The 14,279-nt window shown below is 42.2% G+C and overlaps 1 protein-coding gene across 3 annotated transcripts in view; it reads right to left on the bottom strand.

Annotated features, from left to right (window-relative positions):
• Positions 1 to 374: 374 nt before the first annotated feature.
• The window catches only part of LOC115198752 (metabotropic glutamate receptor 8-like), a 230,261-nt gene continuing 216,356 nt past the window's right edge, over positions 375 to 14,279 (bottom strand). For 2 of the 3 annotated variants that reach the window (XM_029760996.1, XM_029760998.1), the window contains 2 exons: positions 2,907 to 3,150; positions 375 to 1,126 (listed from right to left, as the gene is read on the bottom strand). In XM_029760996.1, the coding sequence (XP_029616856.1) occupies positions 1,077 to 1,126; positions 2,907 to 3,150 (294 nt within the window). In that variant the 3' untranslated portion in view covers positions 375 to 1,076. Of the gene's footprint in view, positions 1,127 to 2,902; positions 3,151 to 14,279 lie in introns of all 3 variants that reach the window. The other variant, XM_029760997.1, reaches the window with a different exon arrangement.

The raw sequence follows: 14,279 nt of genomic DNA, 5'->3' as shown, positions 1-14,279 counted from the left end.
TGGCCTCACATGCAAATCCTTAAAGAGATGGGTTGGGCTAAAGCTTAAGAGGGTGTGAACAATGCTGAATGAGTGTAGACAAAGAGGAGCTCTCCAGTAGATGTATCAAAACATTCAAAGGCCATTTTCTCAGAAGTGAGGTTACAAGTTTATCAACTTTCATAGCAGAATTACTTTCCCATTGTTCCTCAACTGTAGTATATGATATACCATTTTCTAGCTCTGAGTCTTTACTTTCATCCAATGTAAAAAACACCATTTCAAATTTTGCTACAGAAGACAGAATCTAGCAAGTCGGTCACTAATATTATAATAAACAAAAACATATACAATTGGTGTCTGCGTTGTATCTTAAAAGCATAAGCACAAATCTATACATTTGCAAAACATTCCTTTATTATAAATAAATCATTTGTATAAAAACTGGCATGCTTCAACCAGGGGATTTACAGATTCACAACCCAGGGCTACCCATTCAGTTAGCCATTCGATACAAGAAACAAACTTTCTGAGTATGCAAGGTCGCACGACAGCTGGGACAAGAATGAAAAAATCTTCACAACCACAAAAATACTTACAAGTAGAATAACAATAAACATCATGGTTGATTCTCGTAGTTTCTTCAATTTTCTCTTTTAAATATTTTTCAATTTTAAACTCTTTTAATGTCTTTTTATCTCCCATGTACATCTCCCCTATGTATAACTTTTACACAGTTTTGTTTTGTTATGTTTTTCTTCTTTTTTCTTCCTTTTTTTCTCTGGACCATAGAGCCTGCAGTGGATTTTTTTTTTAAACCGCTGTCTTCACGGTTAGTTCAAAGTTTATGGCAGGACCGTTGTGTTGTGATTTGCAGGAAGAGAGCGAACGGGGCCCACTGATTGGTGGTTGGTCTTTGTGGTCCCGCGTCTCTGGTGGTATTAGGTTTGATGCTGTCAGAACAATATAAAATGTCTCATGCTTGGTTACCGGTGGCGGTGGGAGCCCCATCGGTCTGTCCGTCTTTTCGTCCGTCATCTGTCTGAGTGACAGATCCTTTTCTCAGCCCTCCCTCCACTTTGGTGCTGTTCAGATGTTCAGATGGCATGATTACTGTAGCTGACATATGTTGTCTTAGTTGATGAAGCTGCCAGGGGGGGGAGGGGAAAGAGGGGAAGAGAGGAGAGGAAATATATCAAGGGATATATATTTCCTATTGACCGTAATATTAGTGCATACCTGCGTCTGGGGTCTGAGGCTGTGTTTATCAAGTCCGTTATACGTCCCCTGTAGCTGCTGGTTGTAAATGTCAGTTGTTTTTAAGCGACCACGGACCGCTGGCACTGAGCTATCGTCAAGACGGTGCCCTGTACCCGCCTTGTTTATTTAAGCATTTTAAATGAGACAATATGTCAAACTGTAGGAATCAAAACTGTTCCAACAGTTTCTTCTTCACACAACATCAACCCTAGGCAGTTATCATTTGAAAATAATGTCTCAGGCTGGGGTTTGTGAAACTTAACTCTGTATGAGTCCAGTCAGTTGTGCCAATGAGGGAATAGATGTGTGAGTGACCTGTGCTGTTTGTTGTGTTGTTGTTCGTGTGTGTGTGTGTGTGTGTGTGTGTGTGTGTGTGTGTGTGTGTGTGTGTGTGTGTTAGTGTGTGTCTGTGTGTGTGTGATTGTGTGTGTGTGTGTGTGTGTGTGTGATTGTGTGTGTGTGTGTGTGTGTGTGTGTGTGTGTGTGTGTGTGTGTGTGTGTGTGTGTGTGTGTGTGTGTGTGTGTGTGTGTGTGTGTGTGTGTGTGTTATTCTAGCCGACCGAACCGCTGACTGTGAGACTTCTTCGCGTTCAGGTCTGTAATGAAGAAATAGTTCAATCCGCTGCAGTTCAGAACACAGAGCACAGTAAATGAAGCCTAATTACTCCAAACATTCCAGAACCTTCTAAACCTCTCAGAACACCCAGATCAACTCTGTGATAAAATAAATGCTTTAAACACCCACTCTGAATCTCCACGGGAGAAAGAATAACATTTCCAGGTCGTAGTGTTGAAGAGGCACGACTAGCTCCTCACACAACAACGCTTTGAAGTTTACGTAAGCTGTTACACATAGTTAAGCTGAATGGGAAGCTCATTTGTATGTGCTGTAAACAATAGTGCTCAAAACAAAGGTTGCAGCACTCAAGCTGCTCTATCAAGAACATTGTTTACAATTCAGATTACATTTTTATCTATTAAAAGTACTGATATTTGAATGAGAGATATGAAAAAGGCCCAACTTACATGTCACTACTGTTATACTATAGTTGTAGAGATTATCAAACGGTTGGTTACATCCGTGTAGTTGTATAGATTATTTCTGTTGTGTGTTAGTGTAGATCTATAGATTAGGTTTTCTTCTATGAGTTTAGGTGTATAGATTGTTAGTTATATTAGTGTAGGCCAGGGATCATCAACTAGATTCAGCCGCGGGCTGATTGTTTTTTGAGTGGATGGTCGGGGGGCCGGAATATAATTACAAATACTTTGGAGACAGCAAATTGACCGCAAGAAGCCCAAACAGATATAAAATTTGACTAAAACATCATAATTTCAAACCTTACTAACATTTGTATACAATCACGTGTCTCTCCACTATGTGTGGGAATACTTGATTTCCAAAATGTGTAATTCATTGAAGCTGATTTCCTGGTGTTTTGACAGTCTTTTATGTCCAACAACGAAAATTCAACAAACACTTTATTTTATTTATTTTTTCAACTTGGGGGGGCCAAATAAAACCATTCAGCCCACGGGCCGGCAGTTGGGGAACCCTGGTGTAGATGTACTATATATATGTATACTGTTAGTATAGGTGTATACAATTTACCATTAGATATATAAGTGTATTACGTATAGGTTAGTAAAGGTGTGTTCTTACTCACTGTTGGTCTCCATGCTCTCACACAGCTCCGTCTTGACCTCTCCGTTGGGCCGGTCACCTCCCTTCTGCAGCTTGCCTGACATGGTGGCGGCGGTGACGATGGCCTTGAAGCTGCGTTTACGCTTGGGGATGTTCTGCTCCGGGTGGAAGATAATGACGTAGACCTTGGGCATGTACAGCATCCCCAGAGAGACAGAGGCGCTGAGGCTGAGCGAGATAGTCAGGGTGGTGGTCTGGATGTACATCTGGAGAGGGGAGGGAGGGAGGGAGGGAGGGAGTAAAGGCATCAACATACTGTAACCATTCTACAAGTGAAATAGCCATTCTGCTAGTTTTGCCCTTTTTCAGAAACTACACACTGGCAGAAACTAAACACTAACAATTGTACACCGACCAATCTACACTGACATAAACCATACGCTGATATAAACCATACGCTGACATAAACCATACGCTGATATAAACCATACGCTGATATAAACCATACGCTGATATAAACCATACGCTGATATAAACCATACGCTGATATAAACCATACGCTGGTATGATATAAACCATACGCTGATATAAACCATACGCTGATATAAGCCATAAGCTGATATAAACCATATGCTGATATAAGCCATAAACTGATATAAGCCATATGCTGATATAAGCCATAAGCTGATATAAACCATAAACTGATATAAGCCATAAATTTATATAAACCATAAGCTGACATAAGCCATAAATTGATATAAACCATAAGCTGATATAAGCCATAAATTGATATAAACCATAAGCTGATATAAGCCATAAACTGATATAAACCATAAGCTGATATAAGCCATGAGCTGATATAAACCATAAACTGACATAAGCCATACGCTGATACAAACCATACCCTGATATAAACCATACGCTGATACAAACCATACGCTGATACAAACCATACGCTGGTATGATATAAACCATACGCTGATATAAACCATACGCTGATATAAGCCATAAGCTGATATAAACCATAAACTGATATAAGCCATAAATTTATATAAACCATAAGCTGACATAAGCCATAAATTGATATAAACCATAAGCTGATATAAGCCATAAATTGATATAAACCATACGCTGATATAAGCCATAAACTGATATAAACCATAAGCTGATATAAGCCATGAGCTGATATAAACCATAAACTGACATAAGCCATACGCTGATACAAACCATACCCTGATATAAACCATACGCTGATACAAACCATACGCTGATACAAACCATACGCTGATATAAACCATATGCTGAGACAAACGATACACTGATAACCCTACACTGGCTACTATACTTTGTCAGAAATAATACTTAACAAAACCCCTATGGTATCGTAGAGGCTTCATCAGAACTAAACACAAACATGTTCACGCATGCACACACACACACACACACACACACACACACAAACACATACACACAGACCCCTCCACCATCAGAGGGATTCCTCTCAAAGCGCAACCACTCATCTGTGTCCATCCCTGACTATAGCATGGCGTAGGAATCACAGCTAGCAGATGGCCAGTCACGCTTCTTCAGTCACAACAGCACAACGCAGCCCCGGCTAGCCAGCATAGCGTTCCGCTGAGGAGGAAAACAAACCAGTGCTCCACTGCCCCCCCCCCACCCCTCGCCAAGAGAGAGAACAGGCGTGAACAGATTACACATGTCGACAGTAATACCAATTTACAGTATATCCTCTCTAATGAGAGCATCCGGAAAGAAGATGAGAGAAGGCTTAGACGTTGAAGTGTGTGTGTGTGTGTGTGCGCGCGCGTCTGCGTGTGTAGGGTGGTGGAAATTATCCAAACATTATGTTGAATATAATAACAAACTCCATTCATCAATCTGACTCCATTATCATGTGAATGCTATAGGTCCATAATCGTATCCAGAGGGCATAGCCAAGGTTGCAAACCTTGCATCACCACTCGGAATACTATAAGATGCACAAGTCTAGGTTTACCTTCATGCAATTATTAAGAGGCTGAGGGACAAGGAGCTAATGTCTTGCAATCAATGTCCTAGCATTTAATGATTGAGTTAACCTTGACTCGGAGATGCAGGGTTAGAGACCAAGCATTGATGCTTTGTATATTATTAATAACATTTACCATTAGACATTTCACCAAATAATAATTCAAGGAATATTACTCAGAAATTTGAGTACTACAGTTCGTATCCATTTTAAAGAATCCATAATTATTACAGTTACACAATATGAATACAATTAACAAATGATGACACCAGAAATCTTCACATTCAAAATTATACAAAATATCTTAAGTCTTAACAGCATAGAAAAGTCACCACTATGACATACAAACGTACATAAGGAGATTGGTTAACCAATGACAACATGATCTAAGTTCAAACCCATATTTTATTCTTCCAAGAATGCCAACTCCCAGTATCTCCTATTGTCTAATTAACATCAGTTTGCATGGCCCAAAACATTCATACAAAAGGCATAGAACTTCACACTCCTTCTCTAATGTAATAACCACACCTCAACACCGTCACTCCTTTGTCGCTCCTCTCTGAACTATCCGCCGTCAAGCAAACAGAGTACCTCAGATTCTCTGTAACAATAAATCCATAGCACTTACAGTACCATGAAACATATCAAAATACATAGCTCTTTAGGAACTCTTTAAACAATCCAAACATGACAATTTATTTCACAAAGTAACATTCATTTAGTCGATTCAAGTTTCATCAGTCTTCACCACTCCTGGCTTCAGTGACCCTAGGACTTCTGTGGTGTCAAGTGTGGTCCTTCTCCGGCCTCTAGGTCACCAGGCTGCTCGTTATGGCGCACACCTGTTGCCATCGTTACGCACACCTGCGCGTCATCAGACTCACCTGGACTCCATCACTTCCCTGATTACCTTCTCTATATATGTCACTCCCTTTGGTTCCTTCCCCAGGCGTCATTGTTTCTGTTTCATGTCTGTGCGTTGCTCTTGTTTTGTATTATGTAGCGTTTATTTATTAAAGCACTCACTCCTTGAACTTCGTTCCTGACTCTCAGCGCACACTGTTATAGAATAACGCCTCACCTAAGGGAAGCATCAGGGAGTGTTTTTTGTTGTTGTTTTTGTGTCAGGTGGAATGACGTTGGGTCCGGGAGCTGCTACAGGCTTTCATGCCTCAGCCAGATCACCAGGCTCCCCTGCCTCAACCGGATCGCCAGGCTCCCCTGCCTCAGCCGGATCTCCAGGCTCCCCTGCCTCAGCCGGATCTCCAGGCTCCCCTGCCTCAGCCGGATCTCCAGGCTCCCCTGCCTCAGCCAGATCGCCAGGCTCCCCTGCCTCAGCCGGCTTGTTGGGCTTTCATGCCTTTGTCGGATCGCCAGGCTCCCCTGCATCCACCAGATCGCCAGGCTCCCCTGCCTCAGCCGGTCTGTCAGGTTCCCGCGTCCCAGCCGGCGACAGGTTCCCGCGCATCAGCAGGGGTGACCGGTCCGCTCCTGATCCCCGGGATCATCCCTTGGGTTGGTGTCCTGCGGCTAGAGCCGAACGCGCCGGGGAGGGGGTACCGTCAGGTATGCTCTCTCCGGCGCTCTAGGTCGCCATGCTCCTGCGTCTCAGCTGGATTAACAGGTTTCCCGCACCTCTGCAGAGGTGTCCGGTCCGCTCCTGACCCCCGGGATCATCAATTTGGTAGGCGTCCTGCGGCTAGAGCCGCGCATCGGGGAGGGGGTACTGTCACGTGTGCTCCCTCTCCGGCCTCTAAGTCACCAGGCTGCTCGTTATGGCGCACACCTGTTACCATCGTTACGCGCACCTGCAAGTCATCAGACTCACCTGGACTCCATCACTTCCCTGATTACCTTCCCTATATATGTCACTCCCTTTGGATCCTCCCTCAGGCGTCATTGTTTCTGTTTCATGTCTGTGCGTTGTTCATGTTTTTTGTTTTGTATTATGTTGCATTTTATTTATTAAAACACTCACTCCCTGAACTTGCTTCCCGATTCTCAGCGCACATCGCTATATGTGGGAATGTCTCTTCATCGAGATTGCCACAGATAAGGTGTGTTTGACCCCGATTATAGCCCACCGATGGTCAGTCATTCAAACAATGCCATAAATCGTGACTGAGTCATCACGCTGGGCCAGCAAGTCGCTAGAGGCCTCTTCATCACTGGCCTTCATCATCGTTCACATTTGTTCACTCTCTCTATTTTCCACTAGGTGTGTGTGTACATATGCATGTGTGTGTACAGTGTGCTCTGACAATGTACTAACGGTGTGGACTGGTACACATTTCTAGGCAGGCCTTGAGGCCTGCGTGCCATGACTTACGTTATGGCAACAGTACGAACTGCGTGTCAGTGTGGGTCAGTTAGCGTTATAGGTGTGAGTTAGCTAGAGGGCTAATGTGATACTCCATTAGCCGTTACAGGATAGGTACTGTTTGGCGTAGCACAGAGAATTATCGACCAACCTTAACTTGGTCAAAGATTCTCTATGTAGCCAAACAGTACCTATCCTGTAATGCTTAATGGAGTATCACATTAAGCCGTTACAATCTGCTAGCTACAGGTAACTGCCAAAATAATGGAATCACTTGATAAATGAGGGATACAAAGTATATTGAAAGCCGGTTCTTCCACACAGGTGTGGTTCCTGAGTTAATTTAGCAATTAACGTCCCATCATGCTTAGGGTCATGTATAAAAATGCTTGGCAGGCCATTATTTTGGCTACCATGGCTATGCCCCCATAGAATGACAATGCGCCCATCCTACAGGGCATGAGTGAGTGGTTACTGAATGGTTTGATGAGCACGAAAACAATGTGAACCATATGCCATGGCCGTCTCGGTCGCCAGATCTCAACCCAGTTGGGAAACCTGGAGCGGAGCCTGTGGAAGAATGGTGTGAGTGTAGAATCTATGTGTGAGCAGCTCCTCAATGCCAGCTAGGTGTGACTCAAATAGCAGGTCACCCTGTTAGCTAAGCTCTCTGTCCCTGTGACATCACTCTCCTCTCACATCAGCTCTGGAGAGTGCATATCGTACCAACACAACAACAGCTGCCTAGAGGGAGAATAGGGCTAGAGAACACATATGTATGCAGTAGGTGCTACTCATACAGCCAGACTAAGGTAGGGAAGAATCCTACCAAAAAACGACCATTTAATTCTAAATGTCACTGTGTCCCACTGACATTGACGTATAACTAAGGGGAATTTTGATTTCATCGCAAGTTAGGATTCACTCCTTCTTAGAGCAATACTTTTGGTGCACTATATGTGGAGAATAGGGTGCCATATGGGATTTTCCCCATTTCCCTCTTCAGTGACTCCAACGACATCGACACTCAACTCCTAATATTTGATCTGAGTTATCTTCACAACGGTCTGTGTTATCTACTTTAATAGGATACAGAGTAGCTAAAGTTGTAGATTACAGCAGAAGGAGCCCTGGGTGAACGTTGGCCACGGAGAGCAGAGCACTGACAGGACGGTGTGTACATACAGAGAGAGATCTCCTCCAATGAGAGTTTTTGTCAGAGAAAGAGAGAAAGAGGGAAGGGAAAGGGACGGGAGGAGAGAGAGGGGAGAACGAGAGAGAAAGAGAGAAAGGAAATGGGGGAGAGATGGGGATAATGAAAAAGACAGAGGTAGAAAGATGGGGAGAAAGAGAGAAAAAACAGAGCGAGAAAGGAAAAAGAGCACAAGAGAGAGAGAGGCATTCCTCAGAGCACTAAGCCCTCCATTATAAAAGCAGCACGTCTGGAGATAGCAGTCTCCATTAAACTCTGCTGAGAGCATTGGGATCCACCCAGCAGATGTTAGCTGTACAGCCACACACGCACGTGCACACACACACACACACACACACACACACACACACACACACACACACACACACACACACACACACACACACACACTCTCCCGCTCTCTCTCTCTCCCTCCATCTTTTTCTGTCTCTTTTATTCCCTCCCTCCCTCTCATTCTCTCCTCTCTATATCTTCTCAATCCCTCAATCTCTCCCTCGCTGTGCAGGTATGATAGGAGGAAATGGTAAATATGTGCTTTAGTGGGGCTGACCCGTTGTGATCTGTGTGTATATTTGCGGCCTCTACCAAAGTCACAGAGAATAGGGCGATTAGCTCCACTCTGCTAGCCACCACTGCTCTCCTTCCTATGGTATAAAGCTGTCTTTAGAGGAGTCAATACTCTAGGCTTTATGTCATTACCTCCATCCATAACCATCACTTAAACCACAGGGTTGGGGAGTAACGGATTACATGTAATCTGTTACATGTAAGAGATTACAACAACAAAAAAGGTAACTGTAATCCATTACATTATGAGCAAAAATATTGTAATCAGATTACAGATACTTTTGAAAAACTAGATGATTACTTTTAAATTCAGAAAGGATGTTTGTGGAAAAAAATCTTTGACACTTCTCTGTTTGTCTCAATGACATTCAAATCAGCATTGAAAAAAGGCGCACGTTTAAGTTTGTTCCACCTGAGCGAGTCTGACCAGAAGTCAGAGACCACTACGATGACACACCAAATGTCTTTGATGGATCCCGGGAAAAGAGCAGGACTAGGCTTTTGTAGGCTACAGTCCAAACTATGTCTTCCAATGGTACGACTGCTGTCGGCATCAAAAGATTATCCAACTTGAATAAGCGCTTGGAGGTAAGGATGACAGCCGTGGTGTAGTAGTCTACAGCGATACGGATATCACTTATTGTTTAATATCTACATAGTGCATTGATGTGAATCACACTGCTGCTCTTATATATATCCATTGATTCTTGAAGAATATAACTTTTATAAATGCCTCATGAGCTTAGTTCAACTGTCACACTCCATGAGAACCCAGAATATAAGCTTGTTTTACTCCAATGTTTGTAAACATTGTAAATGTAAACAACCACTGTAAAACCTCATAACATGGTTAAAACAATCATTTTGATGGATGGTCAGTCCTTGTATCCATAGCTAATTCTATTAATCTGAGTGTGGTTCCATTTCTCCAGGCCCATCCCTCAGCTTTTTACCAAAACAGAGGCGGGGCGACCATTTGTGGATTTATGGATTTGCCTTTAAACAGCTGCAAATTATCAAGATATCAAAGTGTCACCAACAAAAAGGTAAGAAATAGGCCTATGGTAACTGCAGTATAAGGCATTAATTTTTCACATTAATTTTTCACATAAATGCACTTTTCAATAGTGCTCAAAGCATGCCATTCCATGGGCGCAGCATTTATATTTCAACTCCAAACAATGAGCCCAATCAGTCCTCCATGAAAACAAAATCATAAAACAACAGAGTAGGGCTGGCTAATAAGTCCTTAGTTTTGGGGTTATGCTCAGGTAAAACAATTTGGCTAATCCATACTTCCATATTTCCAAGTCCTATTCTTGAAGATCAAGGGGTATAACATTTATTGTAATGACTGGAATTCTGATAGACTTTGGTTTTTAATGTAAAGATATAATATAATTGTGTTATTATATGTAGATGGGTTAGAATAAGCTTACTATAAAGTAAAAATCAACATCAATATAAGGCCAGCTATGTAAACTTGAACATTGATTTATTCTGCAATAGATTTCGTTCAATTAGTAACACACATTTTTGTCTTCTTCTATTGCCTCTTAAGGGGAAAGTAATCTAAAAGTGAATGTAATCAGATTACGTTACTGAGTTTGGGTAATCAAAAGTTACATTACTGATTACAATTTTGGACAGGTAACTAGTAACTGTAATCAATTACATTTAGAAAGTAACCTACCCAACTCTGGTTATTACTCTGCTGCTGGGACTGACTGGGGTCCTCCCAGGATACTGCCAATCTCTCTCACACACACAGACACGGACACACTGAGCAAATTCTCCAGTGTTAATTCAACACAGAGAGTGTTTACTTAATTAACACTGGCACGTTGTCTATACCATGCCACACTTTTCAGAGTTCAATTAACTCACTGCTTAGTGTAAAGCCTTATTTGCTTATTTCCCAGAGTGCCTTGCCTTTCGAGAGAATTGTAGAGTTACTACCCATTACTTCATTTGTTAGTGAAAGATACATGGTTGTTGCATTCAACCATTATCAGTTTTATAAGACAATAAAACACATACTTGATAAGAACTTATTTTGAGGGCTTATATTTACCCTAATACAGTGGCCTGAAATGCATGGTTTACAGGACACATCAGGCCTGAAAGTCACATTATGCTGGTTTACAAAGTGATCTGCAATTCCTATTGCAATCCAGCCAGAGAGGGGATATCAAACATTTAAAAAATGTATTCACCAGAAACCTGCATTAAGAATGACCACCGGGTTGGGAAGGCTAAGCTATGACACTACCTAAACCGTCTCAACTGGAACAACCATTTCAGTAACGGGTGCAATAAGTCCAAGTAACAGATTGGATTAGTTTAGAAAAATGTATGTTATTTATATTTGAGTAACATGATGTTAATTAATTAATCAAAGTACAGTACCAGTCAAAAGTTTGGACACACCTACTCTTTCAAAGTTCTTGAAATTTCCCCTTTTGACTTACCTCCACGTCTTAAATTAATTATGGACTGTTGTTTCTCTTCGCTTATTTGAGCTGTTCTTGCCATAATATGGACTTGGTCTTTTACCAAATAGGGCTTTTGTATACCACCCCTACCTTGTCACAACACATCTGATTGGCTCAAACACATTAAGAAGGAAGGAAATTCCACAAATTAACTTCTACGAAGGCACACCTGTTAGTTGAAATGCATTCCAGGTGACTACCTCATGAAGCTGGTTGAGGGAATACAAAGAGTGTGCAAAGCTGTCAAGGCAAAGGGTGGCTACTTTGAAGAATCTAAAATCTAAAATATAATTTGATTTGTTAAAAACTTTTTGGGTTACTACATGATTCCATGTGTTATTTCATAGTTTTGATGTTTTCACTATTGATCTACAACATAGAAAATAGTAAAATAAAGAAAAACCCTTGAATTAATAGGTGTGTCCAAACTTTTGACTGGTACTGTACATGCAAAACGACATTGAAACAAACTATTCTAAAAGTCAACCTGCAATAGAGCAAGCGTGGTTTAAGTTTAAAACTAGTTATTAACACCGACACTGGGGTTCTTTTACACCAATGAGTGTTCATTTAACACTTAGAGACTAGGAGTGTTACACTGAAAAATCAACACTAGGTAACACTGGCCAATTTTCTGTGCACTACTATTGAGAGTTTTTCAACATGTGATGTCATTGAAACTCTTCACGTGTTACACTACAGAAGCCGAACCCTCTACACATGGCAAGTGCGTGGCATCTATTAGTGCAACCTCTGTATACACACAGATGTCAATTACATCATACGACCATACGATCATATCAACATCAACAATGAAGTGTATGTTTATACAGACACTAGGGTATAGACGTTGTCTCACTTGTCTATAGTGTGTACCCTTGGACAGCGTGTTAAGCTTCTCCATCACATGGCCATTACCACAAGGGGAGTAGGAGAAAGGGACTGTGCATTTCAAGTGCACTCAGTTAGCTATTGAACAACAGATTACCTTGCAGAAGGGCACTCCTCCTCAACACGTATAGTCCCCCATTAAGATGCCTACTACTCCAGCCAGCCTCTTCAAGCTGTCAACAAAGGTCTGTGACACATACACACACACGCACCCAGTCACACACACACAGATGCACGTGCACAAAACACACACACACACACAAACACACACACACACACAGTCACACACACACACACAGATGCATGCACGTGCACAAACACACACACACACACACACACAGCAGACCCTTCATTGCGCTCAGCTTCATGCAGCCTGTAGTGGTATTTCAGTGTAATGCATTAGTAGTAGTACTCTCCCTGGGGTTGTAATGCTACACACTCGATCAGCAAACCTGGTTGCTCTCAGGCCTGATTGATACAGCAGTACATTCACCATTACATGTGGTCTCGCGCTGCTACCCACAATCTGACATGTAATATTACGTATGTTATCACATGTACTGTTACATAGGTTCGGACAATTCAATAGCCTTTACGTTCACGTGTACTACTAGATAAGGTACGTAAGCTGTCACGTGTACTACTACAGTACATCATGTACACTCTCACGTGTACTCATCATGACCAAAGCAATGGAGGGGGAAAAGAAATCTAAAAGCTCCAGACCATAGAATTACCAACATGGACGGCTGTAGTTGGCTACAACAAGCGCGAAGCACAGAGAAAGAGGAGAGGTTGCATTAAGGACATGTATTTTCTCCGTGACTGAACTGAGTACAAAATATATCCACTCTGACCCCACAGCGCTGTGTGGATGATATGATGAAGTCTTACAGAGGGAGAGTGGGGCAGAGAGAGAAAGAGAGAGAGAGAGGTATGTCAAATTAATCAAATCAAATTTTATTTGTCACATGCGTCGAACACAACACCTGCAGAACATGAAATGCTTACCTACGAGTCCTTTCTCAACAATGCAGAGTTAAAAAGTATGACAGATTTGCTAAATAAAAAAAAGGAAATAGTACTAAAATAAATAACAATAACAAGGCTATATACAAGGAGTACCGGCTCCGAGTCAATGTGCAGGTGTAGCCTAGTGGTTAGAGCGTTGGACTAGTAACTGAAAGGTTGCTGGATCGAATCTCCGAGCTGACAAGGTAAAAATCTGTCGTTCTGCCCCTGAACAAGGCAGTTAACCCACTGTTCCTAGGCCGTCATTGTAAATAAGAATTTGTTCTTAACTGACTTGCCTAGTTAAATAAAGGTTAAAAAAGGGTAGAAGGTAATAACATGGCTATATACAAGGAGTACAGCCTCTGAGTCAATGTATGAGGTAGTTGAGGTAATTGAACTAATATGCATATGTAGGTAGGGGTAAAAATGACTAGACCATCTATTTATCTGCTTACTGTAAATAATAAACAGAGTAGCAGCAGCGAGTGTGAGTGTGTGTTGTAATGTCAGTATAGTATGTGGTGAATGTCTGGGTAGAGTCCAGTGAGTTCGGAGCAAGACTTGGCACTCCGGTACCGTTTGCCGTGTGGTAGCAGACAGAACAGTCCATGACTTGGGTGGCTGGAGTCTTTGACAAATTCTAGGGCCTTCATCTGACACCGCCTGGTATAGAGATCCTGGATGGCAGGAGGCTCGTACGCATTACCCTCTGTAGCGCCTTACGGTTGCATGCCAAGCAGTTGCCATACCAGGCGGTGATGCAACTGGTCAAGATACTCTCAATTGTACAGCTGTAGAACCTCTTGAGGATCTGACGGCCCATTCCAAATGTGTGTCTGTGTGTGTGTGTGTGTGCGCGTGTA

Source organism: Salmo trutta, chromosome 8 (assembly GCF_901001165.1).
Source record: "Salmo trutta chromosome 8, fSalTru1.1, whole genome shotgun sequence".
Classification (NCBI taxonomy): domain Eukaryota; kingdom Metazoa; phylum Chordata; class Actinopteri; order Salmoniformes; family Salmonidae; genus Salmo; species Salmo trutta.
This window is presented reverse-complemented; position numbering and strand designations above follow the sequence as displayed.